The 18,151-nt window shown below is 38.0% G+C and overlaps 1 protein-coding gene across 1 annotated transcript in view; it reads left to right on the top strand.

Moving 5' to 3' along the window:
• Positions 1–17,903, top strand: part of cpe (carboxypeptidase E) — a 48,376-nt gene extending 30,473 nt beyond the window's left edge. Inside the window, exons 2-9 of the mRNA XM_088912048.1 lie at positions 5,034–5,230; positions 7,557–7,724; positions 11,521–11,638; positions 13,205–13,387; positions 13,657–13,796; positions 14,554–14,653; positions 15,199–15,317; positions 17,016–17,903. Of these exons, the coding sequence (XP_088768174.1) occupies positions 5,034–5,230; positions 7,557–7,724; positions 11,521–11,638; positions 13,205–13,387; positions 13,657–13,796; positions 14,554–14,653; positions 15,199–15,317; positions 17,016–17,114 (1,124 nt within the window). The 3' untranslated portion in view covers positions 17,115–17,903. The remainder of the gene's footprint in view (positions 1–5,033; positions 5,231–7,556; positions 7,725–11,520; positions 11,639–13,204; positions 13,388–13,656; positions 13,797–14,553; positions 14,654–15,198; positions 15,318–17,015) is intronic.
• Positions 17,904–18,151: the final 248 nt, after the last annotated feature.

The raw sequence follows: 18,151 nt of genomic DNA on the forward strand, positions 1-18,151 counted from the left end.
TGATGTCCACTGTCACTAATAGCTAATCAATTTATTTTTATTTACAATAGAATCATCTTTTTTGCCTTTCTATCAATTATAAGCAATACTATTTGTTGTGAAAAAATGAATGTTTTGCGAAATGTGCCAGAGAAATTATTTTTTTTTTAATTTCATAATGAAATTCCAATATGATTCCCTTCTCCCAGTTGCTAGTTACTAGTTGCTGTTTGTTGTCTGTATTGCCTAATCCAAATTCAGGAATGTATAAATCATGTTGATCTGCTTATGGCAAATACACTGTGAAATATAAAGCAGCCAGAGTAATTATTGCCATATACAGTATACATACTGGGCTTATACTGTAAGTGAAGCTAGCACATTCACATTGCAGTTAAAATTGCAATTTGTAAATAACTACACTTTTGTGCTTTTTCTCTGTTTTCAAAGAAAAATAGATAAAGCAGTGACCATGTACAAACTTTTATTTACTTTTTCATATTAATGCTGTGAGAGAAACATTTACGACAAGAGCTTATCCTATGTGCAAAGAGCTGCTATATCATTGCAGTGATAGAGTACCCTTTAGAATTCAAAGATTTACAGGAATGCTTTGCATCTGCATCAATACATGCAGTTTGATACATGTTTGACGGACACTGAATGATCAGGTTAGATTCTCTGCTAGAACTTATTTTTTAACATTTTGAGAGGACTATTTCAAGTCCTCTACTTAACAGCCAAGGAAAAATTCTATCAATAAGAAAATAGTATAATATTATGAATAATAATAGTATAGGTAATATAATCCTCAAGAACAAAAAAACTGCAAAGGAGAATGTTATTAAGGATTTAAGGTATTATGGTTGTAATTGGATTGCTTACAATTTGCATCATGTGCACTGTGTTTAACATCTAGGGAACTGGCTCCTTATGTATGTAAAAATGCACAAAGATGATTTGGGACAACTAATGTGCATATAATGAATATTCACAAGTCTGTTTATTTGAATAAATAAGCTTTTTAAAGCAGCAGTGAAAAGCAGATTAATACAAAGGTTAAAGTTAAAGTAGTAAGAAATTAAAGAAATATAAAAAATCATCTTTATCAAAAATTGTCTTCCAATCATTTGTGATTCTATAGTAAAACATAAATTGTACAGTGTCAAAATTAAGATGTAGATAAGAATATTTTAGACATAGAAAATGCCCAGGAGCATACAGTGTATTAGTTTTACTTAGGGAAAAATGTTTAGATTTTGTCCATTTTTTATTTGCTCATCTGTCTTGTGCAGTGTACCAGCAGAATCCTTTCTGAGTCTTGGAGTCTTAGAGTCGTAGTCTTCTATTTTGGTTTAGTGACCATGTGTTGTAAAAAAATCAAATGTTAATTTGAATGTATGGATATGCTCCTGTTAATGCATACACAGTATGGATTTGAAAGTCCATTACTTACTGTATCTTCACTATTAATATGTAGTCACTTTTCCTGAGCTGAAGCCTAACCCAGAAACGTAGGGTCTGAGATGGACTGAGAGCACATGACTGCTGTACAGGGACAAATAAATAACTTAGCACTACAGTATACTGTAGGCAAGAAATGTTGTCTTTTTTTGTCATAGATGTGTAAAACCCATGTGCGTAACCGTTGGTATTCCTGTATTGTAGTGTAAATCTATATTCTGTTAATTCTCCTACCGTATGGCATTAATCAAACCTGCTACTGTTGAAAGAATTTCTGAAAACAAAATAAATCTCAAATATCCAAAGAAATTTTGCTGAGACTGAACATCTGTTGTTTTTTTGATAGAGGATAGAAATGTGTTAACATTTTTTTTCAGATTCCTTGGGTAAATCGTTGTATCATTGTCTAAAAATTAAAAGAGAAATTGGAGCAGGTATCTCAAATTAAATCCCTTATGGTATAAAATAATTATCTGACATTATCACTGTAATATCAGAATATCTTTTAAATTACTTGAAACACAATATTGCTCCCAATCTCTATCCATCTGCGTCACCTATATCACTTAGGATACATTTTTAAAGTTCTGTGGTGCAAAGCTTACATTGTTCCAGTGAAGGTATACAGTAGGTTACAACTCTGCTTTTTCAGAATCTCTGCTTTTCGAGAAAAAGAGTAAAAAATCCATGGATACGCTGTCTGGCAAGGAAATTAGATACTGGCCTAGAGTGGAGAGGTCCACATTTTGTCACATATTATACCATTAAACATGTCAAGATAACATTACATCCTGTTTGTAACCACTGATCAAGTTCACATAGAGCTGCCTGCTGTAGGCAGGCTAATGCATGTCCTCTGAAGCTCAGGAGGTTCACGGTAATCTGATATAAATTCTACATTCTGTAAATCAGTCACTTGCAATATAGGACAAATGGTCATATGTTGTTGTTGCCTTAATATATACTGTCCCCATCGATGTACATAATGTAGTTTAGTTATCAATTTATTGTATCTTCTGTCCTGCAGCAATTTTAGAGGAAAGCAACATCAGATAAACATGCTCCAAAATAAATAATAATCCTTAAACTTACTGTATATATACACTGTAAATGCCAGCAGCTATATCACCCTACAGCTCCCAACTGGCAACTGTTACGGGAGCCGGGTGGGTCTCGCGTGGAGGGTGGTGAGACCCTATGTGAGGCGGCGAATCCGGAAACAGGACCACAGACAGCGTTCAGGGAAGACACACAGGATTTACTGTGAAGGCAGTGAGGGGTTACAGTTCGTGATCCGGTGTGCAGGGGAAAGCAGCCTTAGGCATCCAATTCCAGGCAGGTCCAGGCAGGTCCAGGCGGGTAGTCAGGGGGTAGTTCAAGATCCGAAAGAGTAGGTAATCCGTCCAGGACAGACACAGGATAAAATCCCAGAAAGAGGGGAAGCAGGACACAGACACGTTGGCACGGAACAGAAATGGGATTGGGGACGCCGAGTCCCGGACTCAGTGGTCAGGACGCTGTGTTGAAAGGCGAGCTTCCGGCCGTCCGTCTTCCAAGTGCGGAGCCCTGAAACACCCGAGGTGCAGTGTTTAAATAACAGCACGAAAACAAGACAAACCAGATAATAAAGTCCAAAGGCCAGCCAATTAGAGCACTCACTAGGGGAGGGATACCGACCATGACAGCAACACACTGAAGCTCAGCAGGTGTGAGCCTGGTCAGTACCTGGATGGGAGACCTCCTGGGAAAAAGCTAAGGTTGCTGCTGGAAGAGGTGCTAGTGGGGCCAGCAGGGGGCGCTCACCCTGCGGTCTATGTCCATGTGGGTCCTAATGCCGCAGTATAGTGATGGGGACACTATATTGTAAACAGACGCCGTCCTTTGGATGAGATGTAAATCTGAGGTCCTGACTCACTGTAGTCATTAAAAATCCCAGAGCATTTCTCAAAAAGAACAGGGGTATAACCCTGGCGTCCTGGTAAAATTTCCCATTGGCCTTTACCAACCATGGGCTCCTAATAATCCCCATCTATGAATTGGCTTCATCACTCTGCTCTCCTCCCCACTGAGAGCTGATGTGTGGTGAGCGTTCTGGTGCACTGTGGCTGCCGTCGCATCATCCAGGTGGATGCTGCATATTGGTGGTGCTGGAGGGGAGTCACCATTACCTGTAAAGAGCTTTGAGTGGAGTGTCCAGAAAAGCACTACATAAGTGTAAGGAATTATTATTATTATTATATAGTGCTTTTCTGGACACTCCACTCAAAGCTCTTTATAGGTAATGGGGACTCTCCTCCACCACCACCAGTGTGCAGCCCCCACCTGGATGATGCGCCAGTCTGATCACCACACAACAGCTATCAGCGGAGAGGAGAACAGAGTGATGAAGCCAATTCAGAGATGGGGATTATCAGGAGGCCATGATTGGTAAAGACCAGGGGGACATTTAACAGAGCTCTATCCCCATCTGTTAGAGCACATGATAATTGGATTTCAATGCTTTATGAGTAATTCAATACTTGATTCTTACCACTTTTAACAAATAAGATGAAGTACGATTAATTAGACAACCTCCTTCTATTGATCAATTTATTCATTTTCTATTCTGTAACCACAGGCAGTAGGGCAGATGAAATTTTATTTATCTCTTAGATGCCATGATATGCTGTGTGTGTCTGTGTGCTTTATCTGCCCTGACCAGGTCATAAAAAGAGGGTCTCTGTCTGCTGTGGTGACGGTTTTTCTACAAATGGTACCATCTTGAAAACAACAGGAAGGCTTTCTTTATAATATACAGTATGTTAGTCATTGCAATCCATCACCTGAAAATCAGGCACCTATAGACACCTATAATTTACCTCATTTGTTTTTCTGCAATTTTTCATGAAAAGTTGCTTCCAGCTGTGGCACTACAGCAGCCCCACTTTTATTTCTGTAAGTTGTAGATGTTTCTGTTTTTATTTACAGTCTCATTTACTGTACTTTTCAACAGATAACTGTCAATTTCAAAGGGAACAATATAGTTAACATTGTGATTCTGTTGTTTTCTGACTGATAAATGACCTGTTTTATGTAGCTTTTATTCTACTTTGTATCATTGCCAGATGTAATGTATATCTGCCTAAAAATATAAAACGAGGGCCTCTGAGATGCCCCTTCTGCAACAGTACTTGTTTCGAGTATAGCTTCGGTCCTAGAGATCTCAGACAGTAGTGGAACAAGTCTCCAGGATCCTCCAACTGCAGAGCCCAGCTGGCTAAGAGCTGTTGACATTGTTGTCCTTGCAGTGTACAGTACAGAGCACAATTACTCTTTGCCAGAGCACGATTCTATGTGAAGTGTATCTAGAGGGCAGTAGTTTTAGAAAAGCTAAGCTGATAAAGAAGAAGTGACCACAGATGAGGTGATTTAACAAATACATGGCTACTCTTTTTTAAGCAGTTGTTCCATGTTTGTGTGAGTACAATTCTGTACGTTTAAATTAACTCTTTAAGTAAAGTGTTCTGGTCATTTACAGTTAATAGTATATGAAATTTGATTACGTATAGCAGAAGCAGGTGTAACATTGTGTGTGTTTTCCTGTTTTGCAGGTGAACCCGAGTTTAAATACATTGGGAACATGCATGGCAACGAGGCTGTGAGCCGGGAGCTGATCATCTTTCTTGCACGGTACCTTTGCAATGAGTACCAGAAAGGCAATGAAACCATCATCGATCTGATCCATAACACACGCATTCATCTCATGCCCTCAATGAACCCAGATGGCTTTGAAAAGGCAGCCTCCCAGGTACTGATAATGCTCTGAACATTGGTATATTATTATTATTGTAATTCTTGTTGTTGTTGCATGTTGGGAAAACTGTATCTGTATTCAGATTTCACTTGGTTTCAAGGGAAACTAGTTCTAATCAAAACCTGAATTGTTTCAAAAAGTATTTACTCTGAGCCAGGACACTAAAGATTTACCCTGATGGGCTGTTTTCTGGCAATGTTTTGTTTCAGTTGTACTCAGAAGGAAATATCCTTCTGTTTGTCTTTAGTAACAGCGTGTTTGATAATAGAAATGTGTAGTGTCTCATTTTTTTGACAGGGTGACTTCATTAAAAACAGAGATATGCATTGAAATTTAAACATCTTGTTTTATCCTGAATCACATGTGCCTGCTAGCGCTGATACTGTAAGTAAATGCAGTAAATGTCTTTCAGTTAAAAAGATTAGGCTGCAGCCATATCACTCTGTAGCTCACAACTGGCAGCCCACTGAAGCTAAGTAGCTGTGAGCCTGGTCAGTACCTGGATGGGAGACCTCCTGGGAAAGCTAAGGTTGCAGCTGGAAGCAGTGTTAGTGGAGCCAGCAGGGGGTGCTCACCCTGCAGTCTATGTGGGTCCTAATGCCCCAATATAGTGATGGGGACACTGTACTGTAAACAGGCGCCGTCCTTCGGATGAGATGTAAAACCAAGGTCCTGACTCTCTGTGGTCATTAAAAATCCTAGGGCATTTCTCGAAAAGAGTAGGGGTGTAACCCTGGCTTCCTGGCCAAATTTCACATTGGTCCTTATCAATCATGGCCTCCTAATAATCTGTGAACTGGCTTCATTACTCTGCTCTCCTCCCCACTGATAGTTGATGTGTGGTGAGCGTTCTGATGCACTATGGCTGCTGTTGCATCATCCAGGCTGCCCCTTGGATGCTGCACATTGGTGGTGGTGGAGGGGAGTCCCCATTACCTGTAAAGCAATTTGAGTGGAGTGTCCAGAAAAGCGCTATATAAGTGTATTATTATTATTAATTCAAAAATACACTGCCACCTGAGACATTTCAAGGGATAATTCATCAATTTCACATGGCAAAATAAAATATTCTTCGCTCAAAAATATGTAATTAAGATGTTAATGGATTAAAATAAACATTAAACATATATTGGGTTAAATGCCTTTTTGCAAGAGATTAGGAGGTTTGGATGAAAACACTGTAAAGCATTTGAAATATTGAAATAGCCAGATAGTCCTGCTTTTTGTGGTTTGTCAGAGGTTCTGCAGATAATTTTCCTGAACCTGGTCCCAGTAGCAATCTGTTAGTTTTCTGCTTGGATTTGAACGTAAAGTATTGGCTTTTAAAAAGAAAACCCTTACAAGAACCTTTACAATTTGATGTCTGAAGTAAACCACTTTATAATAGCTACCCCCTGATTCTGAATGAGAAAATCTTTACTCAGTGACAGGAGTATCAGCTATCATGATTATCCCATCTTGTCTAATTTAAAAAAAAACAAACACATGCAGAGTAGGAAAACTGCGTAGCTGCCATTTAGTCATGACAGTAATGAGACTTCAATGTGAACTCAAGGAGTTTTAAACAAACGTTTTAAAGGAAGTAAAACTCTTGTGACCACAAACTTCTTATTCATTGTTTTTAGGAAAAGGGATTATTATTCTATTCTTTCTGAGCAGTTAATTCGGGTTTGGCTTAGCTTCCTCTACTTCATATTTCACAGTTAATTCCGTATGGTCTGTGGTTGACTTTTTATTGCCTTTGAGGATTTTGAATACTATTTGAATTCTGAAACTCCCCTTGTTTTCTCTATTCAAGACTTAAAAGGTTCAGTTCTTCTTGCCTGCCGTCTGAAGATATCTCTTTCAACATGGGAATGTTTTTTTTTCACTCTCCGATGAATTGGTTTTTTATCCAATAAAGCAATATTTTCTGTAATGTGATAAAGTCATTTGTACACAGTGTTCTGAATGACATCTTACTAGCGCTTAGTAGAATTCAAAATCTGTTTTAGCAATACTGATATGGGATTACTCACTTGAAGCAATGTTTACTACTGTACAGTATGTGTTTTAGCAACATTAGCGTAATAATGTAGGCTGTTTGTGAGAACCCTGAACAGAACTATTCCTTCTGTAATATGAATTGAAAAGATTATAGAATAACACTTTCCCAATGTGAGGAAGCATGACAAAAGTTAAAATATTGAGTTCTTTCAAGCACCACAGTTATTAACAGGCATACAATAAGGAAAGCTCAGCTAAAAAGTTAACAACTTGAAGCATGTTGAATCTGTGGTTTCTCGTGGAATGAATCTTTTCCATTAATTTCTTCTTGCAGCCTGGTGATCTCAAAGACTGGCTTGTGGGCCGCAGCAATGCTCAAGGCATAGACCTCAATAGGAACTTCCCAGACCTGGACAGAATAGCGTACATCAATGAAAAGGAAGGAGGGCCAAATAATCACCTTTTGAAGAACATGAAGAAAGCTGTGGATCAGAATAACAAGGTATAAATGCAGAAGCGGTGGTCTAATAAAATAAAACTCAATTAATTCACTTTACTTACTCAATTGAATTTTAGTTTCTAAAATTACTTCATGTGAAATTAGTGAACTATTCATTTTCAAGGTTATGGTTCTTATAGACATTATTATCCTTCTTTTCAGTATTTATGCCTAAAATTAGCTGCTAAAATATTGGTATTTTAAAGGATTGGTATCTAAGGTTTGCCTCTTTAAAATGAATGAAAACCTCAGATGTTGCTTTTTCAGTAAAAATGAATTATAATTTCTATTATTCTATGAATATTTTTTGTGACTCGAAATTTGGAAAATCAGATACATCACAATGGATTAAAAGATCATTTTATGACGTTAGATTAGATGAGTATTCAGTACTTATAGACATGAATACAGCAAATAAAATGGATTGAACATCTCCAGTGAGGTTAACAATAACTTCATCAAGTCTTATCAGAGGTATAGTTAGAAAACCAGGAACACATCTCTGGAACCATACTGTCTTGAAACACAAACGTAAAACACCATCTAATCCATTTTAAACTTGCTCATGAACCATAAACAACACAATGCCTGTCCAGGTGTAGATTGCTCCCCAATCTTCCTTACCTTACCGGTGCTTCTCTACATTTCTTCTATGATTGTCCTGTAGGAGAATGCTTTTGGGTGTATTTGACTAATACGTTTTCAGATTTCACTGGTGTAACCGTGTCTTTAATCCCCTTGCTGCTCCTTCTTGGTAAGTTCTCTAGTTATTGTCTTTAGGCATGGCATCTTTTCTTTGTGAGTCTAACTTCAGCCAAAAACTCTCTCTTAAAAGATTTGATGGAGACCTAATAAACCATACTTATTTCTTTTGACTTGCAGAAAATGGTTGTATGCACAGAACAGCCAAGTTATATTTTATTGGTGTAAAAATCACAAGACTGGTCTCAAAGGCCTCTTACCTCCGTAACTTACTACACAAGTCCTCTTTTTTTCAAATTTGTCAGATTTATTTTTTTGTGAAGTTTACCCAATTTCACAAAATCAGTTGTGTATTTATTGTGCTTCAGCTCAAAGCTACAAATCCCGCAACTGCACACAGAGGAAAGCAGAAGGCAGACTTCTCTGACAAATTCACCATTGAGCCTTTAACATTTCTCAGACACCAAGGCCCTGTGTAGAAGGTTTAGCACTGACTGATAGCAAAACATGCCTGCGAGTGGCTGGGTGACCAAGAGCACTGGCCAGCTAATCCCATCCTCCTCTCTGCGGCCCTCAGCTAATTTTGTGACTGCCTGATTTACTTGCCATGTCCCAAAATGCAGAGCGGAGCGGTGGCTAAGGATGTGCACCTGTGGCTGGAAGGTAGCCGGTTCAAACCCCGCAGCTGGCAGAGGAATCCTACTCTGTTGGGCCCCTGAGCAAGGCCCTTAACCCCAACTGCTCTAGGGGCACTGTACAATGGCTGACCCCAGGCTCTCTCCCTGCCTGTGTCTCATGGAGAGCAAGCTGGGGTATGTGAAAAGATAATTCCTAATGCAAGAAATTGTAAAGGGTTAATAAAGTGATATTATTATTATTATTAAAAGTCACGCTAAGCCATAATCCCTTCTTCCAGGACTGCACTGTAGGGATGTTAAACAGGTGTGGGCTTAAGGTGCACAGGCAGTCAAGGTCAAACTGTTATAAAAAGGCTCTTGGGACACTTTCGCATGACATCACTCAGTGGTAAAGGCTCATGGTCTAAAAAGGTAAACTTGGCAATATTCTCTTTGTTAATTCTTTGTTAATTCCAAGCATGTTCTATTAAATACTTCCTTCCACATACAAAATACTCTGTAGCTAAATGGATATTCATCAGTCAAAATGGGGTAGTCAGTTAACGAAATAATATGTCAACACTTCATACCTAGAATACATAGATTAGACTGAATGTAAAGTATTCTAAATCATTTTTTAACAAAAAAAAATGTTTTGAGTTTTAAAACTAAAAAAGCTAAATTTTACTTACACTTTAATATTTTCTTCTCCACTTTAGTAGGTTAGAACGTGAAATGTCCCAATTTCTAAAGGAATCTTGGATAATGCCCTTCAGCGAAGTCTGGTCTGATATAGACATACTGTACAAGAAGGGTACATGAAGGGCTCACTGTGGGGGTGCTCTTGAGCTCCCCTATGAAAATCAAATAAGAAGTGGGACACCTTAAACCAGTGGTTCTCAAACTGTGGTACTGTGGAGCGCCGCCAGCTGGTACGCCACATGACCCTGGAACTTTGTTGTGTGCGCTGAAAAATCGGGACGGGTTTTCATATTTTCTATTTTAATATGTGTCAAATACGCAGCCTACGTACTACGATATAGTGCGCGCTAATACTTCAGTGGACACAAGAGATACTCTGTAATGCTATACCACTCTATAAGAATGCGTGCTACGGACGCAAGTGACCAATTGTATTTAAAACAAAAGCTATCTCCAGAAAATAGGGAGGTAGGAGAATGTGCGTGATTTTGGAACAATGCCAATTTTGTAAACACAGGAATGCATAGAAATTCGTGCTACGAATGCTGGCGATCTTGTGAGCACAGGAAAGCGTGATAGATAACAGAAAAATATTTAAGAACGGTTCTAAGTTAATTTGAGAAAAATACATAGAGCGTCTCTGTGTTTCGCTCCCATGCGCATGAAATAAAAACATAAAATAAATATGGAAATAAAAACGGAAACGCGTAAAAATGCAAGCTTGCAGCTTACTAAAGCAGGTAAGCCCCACACCATTATGTGTGGAGAAAAAGCTGCTAAATAGCTCGACCTGCTGCCCCCCCCCGAAAGACACGGTCACTCATAGAATTATTGATATGGCGGGTGATATTAAAAGTACATTGATAGAGCACGTTAAGATGAGCAGATGTTTTTCACTGCAATTAGATGAGTCTGTAGTCGATTTGGCCAATTTGCTCGTTTACGTTAGATACGAGTTTGAGGGTACGTCCCATGAGGACTTTCTGTTCTGTAAGCCTCTACCAGCAGGAACTACAGGAAAGCACATATTTCAGCTTCTGAATGAATTTATCGAAGAGAATGGCATCGACTGGATAAAATGCGTCAGAGTTTGTACAGACGGTACTAAAGCAATGACAAGCCGATATAGCGGTGTAGTTGCACTAATTAGAGAGGTTGCTCCAGAAATTAATGGACGCATTGCAACATTCACTGCGAGACCTTTGCCGTCAAGAAAATGCCTGACTATTTAAAATCTGTTAGACTCTGTTGTGAATTGTATCAAGGCTCGAAAAATTAATTCACGTCTGCTTTGCTCGACTAAATAGGCTCACCCCTCTCACTGAAATGGTGCTTTTTTATTATTTTTATTTGTTGTTGTTACTGTTTTTTTCTGTAAAACGCTTTGAGAAGCCACCTTTAAAGGCGCTATATCAAATAAAATTTATTATTATAATATTTATTATATGTATGTGTGAGTGTGTGTGCACGCGCGCTCATGTTGGTCATTGAGAATTTCTGGGGTTCCTACGAGATGATGACTTGTAGGTGGTACTTGGATGCTTTGGTTGGATTAGGGGTGGTACTTGGTCCAAAAAGTTTGAGAACCACTGCCTTAAACCATTGCAGACCCTCACAGGGACATGCATATGAAGGCCATAAAATCGCAAGTTGTTGTTTTTTCTCTTTTGTCAGACCATTTTTTTTTTGGTTCTTATATTTGTTGTGTTTTGTTCTACGAGTAGCAGCATAAAGAGGTATGATGTATCTCTATATGGCAAGTGTTGTTTTTTCCACAGCTGGCCCCAGAGACCAAGGCTGTGATTCACTGGATCATGGACATCCCGTTCGTCCTTTCAGCTAATTTACACGGAGGAGACGTAGTGGCCAACTACCCATACGATGAGACACGTAGTGGTGAGCTGGACTTGAAGTGCTTATTGTAACTTTGTGATTAACTCCTTAGAATAATGACGGAGCTGACTAAGGCTCAGGATTAAACATTCTAGTTCTTTTGTTCCTGTGATTTCAGGCTCCACTTAAGAGGTGAATAAGCATTATCTTTAGGTTACACTGGAGTTCAGTCAAAATGTTAAATATTTCAGAACCTGCTTTGTTCAGCACCTTGAGTTCATGGAAATCCTGGTAATTTATATAAAATGTAAAAACAACATTGATGGACAGAATGTAGTTTAGAAACATTTTAGTAGTTCGGGTGGGTAGCTGCGTCAGCATGTGTAGTCTTCAAAGGAACAAGTGCATAGTTTTATCCCAGGCTGAAAAGAGAAGAAAGAAAACACAACGTTTCGGCTGTGGAGCCTTCTTCAAGTGTAATGTGTTTTCTTTCTTCTCTTTTCAGCATGGAAAACAACTATTTCTTATTCCTTAGAAACATTTTATACTTGTATAAAATAATTGTTCCATATAATTGTAGCATCAGGCAGAAAGGAATGTGAAGCACTTTGTATTCGGCAGGGATTTTTTGCTTTGCACTGTTCTGCAAAAATCTTTGATAGGTTAACAGTTCATCCTCAATCAGAATGTAGGAAATACCAAACATCATTCTAGTGTAGATTAGTCAGGATTAGTCGAGAGAAAGATTATTATTGTTTTCCTTTTGAGTACTTGTACTCAGTACATTTTTTACTTGTGGATCTCAGAATGCATCAATATCAAAGAAATTATTTCACAGAAGAAAAATAAAAATAAATAATTTCAGCAATTGCATACTTTTAAATCATGGCTCTATGTAGGTAAATGATCTGATGATCTCTTTTGGCCATTTCTTGAAAGAAAGCAGAATATCAGCTTCAACAACATTGCTGGGTGGCTTGTTCTAGATTCTGACAAACGCTTATGTAAAAGGTACCTTTTGTTATTTACTTTAAAAACGCTTCCCAGTAGCTTTCCATCTATATCGTCTGGCACACGTTGTGGATATGAGTAAATGCTTCTTTGTCCAGGACTAAAAAGATTCAGTTCTTTTAGTGTGTCAAAGTAGGACATTCCTCTGAATCTGGTAATAGTTTCAGATGTTTTTCTCTGGATAGATTCTAGAGCAGTTTCTTTCTTCTGTGGTAACCATAAATGAACACAGTATGCTAAATGACGTCTTGCTAGAATATTGTACAATCTTAACTTAATATCCCTTGATTCAAATCATACACATTTAACCATGTACCCTAAAACTGTTTCCTGATGTAATTTTCATTGTTCTGTAAAACAACGTGAAACTGTGCAGTTACAGTACATTTTCCTTTTTCATAGAACTGTTCCAGAATATTCAGTGGTGACTGGGCCATTCCGGCTGTCCATGTGGAATATATAGATTCTTATTCCATCATAAAATCCAAATATATTGGGCACTGGGCAATGTGCAGTATACCGAATGCGGTTCAGTCGGAAAGGGAACGAGACAGGCACAGTGCTGCTGAGTTTAGGAGTTCGTGATAAGCAGGACTGTCCTTCTCTGTGTGTTGACAGGCTCTGTTCATGAGTACAGCGCCAGCCCAGATGACGCCACATTCAAGAGTTTAGCCCGTGCCTACTCCAGCTACAACCCCCTCATGTCGGACCCGAACAGACCACCCTGCCGCAAGAACGATGATGACAGCAGCTTTGTCGACGGCATTACCAATGGAGCTGCTTGGTACAGCGTCCCAGGAGGTGCATATTAACGCTTTTCTTCATAAAGACACATGGTGACCCTTCATTTGTGCCATATACACGGGTTTAAATAAGACTTAAACAAGAGTGTTACATGGTGTGTAACCGTACTACAAAGCAGATAAAAAGTCTGGCTGCTTTCCACAAATTACGTCTGATCATTATTAGCCTTTCTTGTGCATAGACTTTAAACTGTACATCTGTGGTCTGAACAGTGCTTTTCGGTGTAAATTTGGACAGCGCTAATATAGTTTTCTTTCCCTGTTTAGGCATGCAGGACTTCAATTACCTGAGCAGCAACTGCTTCGAGATAACAGTAGAACTGAGCTGTGATAAATTTCCACCCGAGGACACCCTCAAGATGTACTGGGATCAGAATAAAAATTCTCTGGTTAACTACATTCAGCAGGTGTGTGCAGTACCTTTGCATATGAACCATTCAATGTAAGGAATGTTGTCTGCAAGTGTCTAACACACTGAAATTACATTACGAAATACAACAGTCTTATAATAAATGTTATTATACACATTTTATCATTTTAGAACAATTCACTTTCAAAACCGTAGTATTACACATACAAATATACACAAGTTACCTATAAACATCTTCAGTATATTTGATTAAGGCTTGTAGAAGATGGGAGCATTCCATTAAAAACAGGCAAGAAGAGTGTATAAAAGAGATAGACACCAAGATACAGTGGGTTTGAAATTTACAACTAGCAATTAACGAGATAGACACCAAGATACAGTGGGTTTGAAATTTACAACTAGCAATTAACTCTGTACTGTATTTTGATTTAGTCTGGGCCCTAGACAGTACTTTGAGACAAGCGCTTTGAGAAGCCACCTTTAAAGACTCTATATAAAATAAAGTTTATTATTATATTATTACTTGATGCAGTGGCAGTAGATAATGTGGTTTTGAGCACCCTGCTTTTACAATGAGATTTGACCTGTTTACCTACTGTAGTTTAAAATTGGATAGTCCAGGATCAGCAAGATTTGCAGTTTTCTGTGGCCTTTGGTCCTCCTTTTCCTGATCCACCATGTTATGTAATGTACTGTCAGGACAAGGTTTTCTTTTCATACTATCAAGATGTACGTTTTTAAAAATGTCCCACAGTTATGCAATGTGTTTCTATTGACTGGTTTGTTTTACATAGGCTCACCGTGGTGTGAAAGGGTTTGTGCGTGACCTGCAGGGGAACCCCATCTCTAATGCCTCAATATCTGTAGAAGGGATAAGCCACGACATCACCTCTGGTAACAACCCCACTACACTTGTCACATATGTGTACAAAACGCTTTGCCTAGACATTGCTGTTTATTACAAAAAGGGTTATTTCATTTCCTAATGGAAGTGTAAACCTTTATTTTAGTTTTTATCATGACTTCTGTTATTTTCATCCTAATTTTGATTCTTGTTAAAATAACAAGGACAGTAGAAAACCTCCAATCAGCCTCCAGTTTGTTTTAAGTTTTGTCAAAATATCATGAGGCTGTATTATGGTGCCACCTAGTGGGCCACACTTTTAAAAACATCAATCCAAGAGTTTTTTTCACACAGTTTTTCTTCAGTGGCTATCCAATGTTCTTTTATATATGTAGTAATCAAATTGATATAATCTCTGCCATGCATTTATAGAGACACAGATACTGAACTTTGTATTTTATCTAACATTTATACAAATGGCAGCACGTAACATCCAGTTCTTTCTCTTGGTACAATGGCTCATTTTAAATACGTAGGTCACATTTTACCTTCTTTTAAAACTAATTGCTTCCATGTGCTATATATATTTTTTCAGCGAAGGATGGTGATTACTGGCGTCTTCTTGCCCCTGGTAACTACAAAGTATCTGCCTCTGCCCCAGGCTACCTCACTGTGATTAAAAAGGTGGCTGTTCCCTATAGCCCAGCAACAAAGGTAAGCAGCGATGCTAAGATTTATACGGAAAATTATTTTTTTCTTTCTTAGAAAAGACAGGAACATTGCCTTTGTGGCCAGAGGCTTCATTAAAGACAAAAACAATAAGGAAGTGGTGTTCCTTTTTTATTGACTTTTATCCACTTTCTGTTCTGTCTGTCCCCAAGTATGAACTATATTGTAATAAATTTATGAAACTGTAAAACAAGAAACAGCATAATAATATGATGATGTGGATGATGGTGGTGGACTAATATGATGGTGATACAGTAGGTGGCACTATTTCAGCTGGATCATAATTTCCAAACGAACTCTACAGTACTCTGGTAATCCTCTCCTGGGAGGGGTAGCCCATGAGTGAAGTATAATTACTATTTCATTTTCTACTAAATGATTTTAATACACTGCATTGCTCAGTTTAGGTACGTAGATAAGTCTCATTGAAGACATTTTGGGAGAAGTAAAAATTTATGAAACGTTTCATAGCAGAAAAGGTTAAAGGTTAAAACCACAGTACAGCATTGTCACCCAGCCCCCAGAATTCCTGATATATTTTCCAGAAAAATATTAGGTAGCGTGACATTTATTAATTGTTCTGTCACAGACCAGCTCTTTTGAGTTAACAGCTGTGCCCCACATTTTTTAAACAATTTGATCTGAGCAAAGTTTTATGTTAAATATCACCCTGATCGTACACCCTCTTCAGGAGGATATACACACATATTTTAGCTTTGAATTTAAATACAAAGCATTTTACAGAGCACAGACTCATGTGCTGCACAGTGAATGTTGGAAGTATTGTGGAAGAGATATGGGAGGTGTTAACACTGCCAAAATATAGTGAAATTTCCTCAGTCTGGAATACAGTCCCTTTTTTTTGTGGTAGACAAGAGGAACCATTCCATAATTCAGTAGTGTTTACAATTAATAGAACATTGCAGATTACATTTTAATTTTTAATTTAATATTTACTTCAGTTTTGAAATACAGCACTAATATCTTGTACCAGTTGTCTTTCCTTTTGTATGGTTTTGCACCTTGTGCTTTGTAACGAATGTATTGCTCAAATCCACTCTCTGCAATTAATGATCTGTATAAACTGGATGTTGGGAGCAGAAAATCCTTTTCCATAGTCTATTTCTCATTCCTTACATGCTTGAATTTGTAAACATTTTTTGTAAAAATATGTAGCAGACAGCACTGGGCCACAATGATTAGCATTACAGCCTCGCATTGTTGGGGCTCTGGGTTCAGTTCCTGTGTGGAGTCTGTATGTTCTCCCCTTGTCTGCCTGGGATTTCCTCAAGGTGCTCTGGTTTCCTCCCACAGTCCAAAGACATGAAGGTTAATTGGCTTCTGGGAAAATGGCGTGAGTGTGTGTGTCTGTCTGTATGCCCTGCAATGGACTGGCGTCCCATCCAGGGTGTATCCTGCCTTACACCCATTGCTTGCAGGGATAGGCTCCTTCTCCCCTTGGAACCTGTAATGGATAAAACAATTAGAAAATGGATGGATGGAGAGTATACTTACTGAAACTATACTTTGTGTATTCCTCTTTTTATACAGTGTGCATTCATTAATTTACAAATCTAAAAATAGTCCACTGAGAATGAAAGTTTTAGAGAATGCAGATAATTGAAAGTATTGCAAGTTCATAGAAGTTCCAAGCGCCCATTGTTTCTCATCTTGTCTTCGAAGGTGGATTTTGAGCTGGAATCTTTGATTGAGAGGAAGGAAGAGGAGAAAGAAGAATTGATGGATTGGTGGAAGATGATGTCAGAAACACTGAACTTTTGAACGGATATCATACTCTTGACATGTTGGTGTAAAAGTGTTTAGCAAGTGTTTTAGTCACATTAAAATTAAATTTGTTTCCGTTTTTTAAACGTATAATGATACTGCAATGCGATATAATGGACTGCTTGGTTTTCCAGTGGCAAAATTTAATTCCTTTGCCATAGCACAGACCCTTACCCTAAAGTATACTATACCTTGGTAAATGAACGATAGCCTTTTTGTCCTTTTACCATGATTTTTCATGTCTATGCTTTGCTACACTGAATACTAGGAAAAGTATAGTAATAGTGAAGGAATATTGAATCCATAGAAAAGCACAGAAAATGCATGGTAAAACCACAGGAAACAAAAAAATTAATAAAATTGCTGAATTCCAAAAGTAAAATTACCAAGGTAAATACTCATTAGGGGTATTTCAGGGAATAATGCAAACAGTCCATACTGAAGAAAGGATTTTATTATTATTTATTATTCCTGTGATGTGGTGTTCTTTATCATATATGTTAAGTACTTTGGTAATCATGAACCCAAACTAAACTCTGTGACCAAATAGTTGTACACTATGTCGTTAGAAATGTGAGTTAATTATTTAAATTCAGAGACTGATAACTATGGTCCAAACTATAAACCTGTAGGAACGATGTCTTTTAATGTATTTTAAAGTCATCTTCATGTTGCTTTATGACACGTGTCATGTATTTACACTATATAATAGTATAAGTTAAGTTCTATATTTTAATCTTCAGAAGAAGTGTAAATTAATTTGTTATGAAAAAATACTATTACCTACCTTGTGTGAAGAAAGTGTCTTTTGTTTTCCTCCCAAAAGGGTTACATTAATGTTTGACATCACAACACATCTTACAGCACAACCTTGAGCTCTGATCCTTTGTTTTAGAGTTTACAGTATGTAAGCACAACTGGTTAACCACACACTAGGTTAATAGTGCAAGATGTTATAAATGTGCTCCTTACTGATAAATTATATGATTTTGTCTCTACAAACATAAAAGTGTTCTACTTCTTCCAGCTGTGAG

The sequence above is a fragment of the Atractosteus spatula genome, chromosome 1 (genome assembly GCF_055471065.1).
Source record: "Atractosteus spatula isolate fAtrSpa1 chromosome 1, fAtrSpa1.hap1, whole genome shotgun sequence".
In the NCBI taxonomy this organism is placed as follows: domain Eukaryota; kingdom Metazoa; phylum Chordata; class Actinopteri; order Semionotiformes; family Lepisosteidae; genus Atractosteus; species Atractosteus spatula.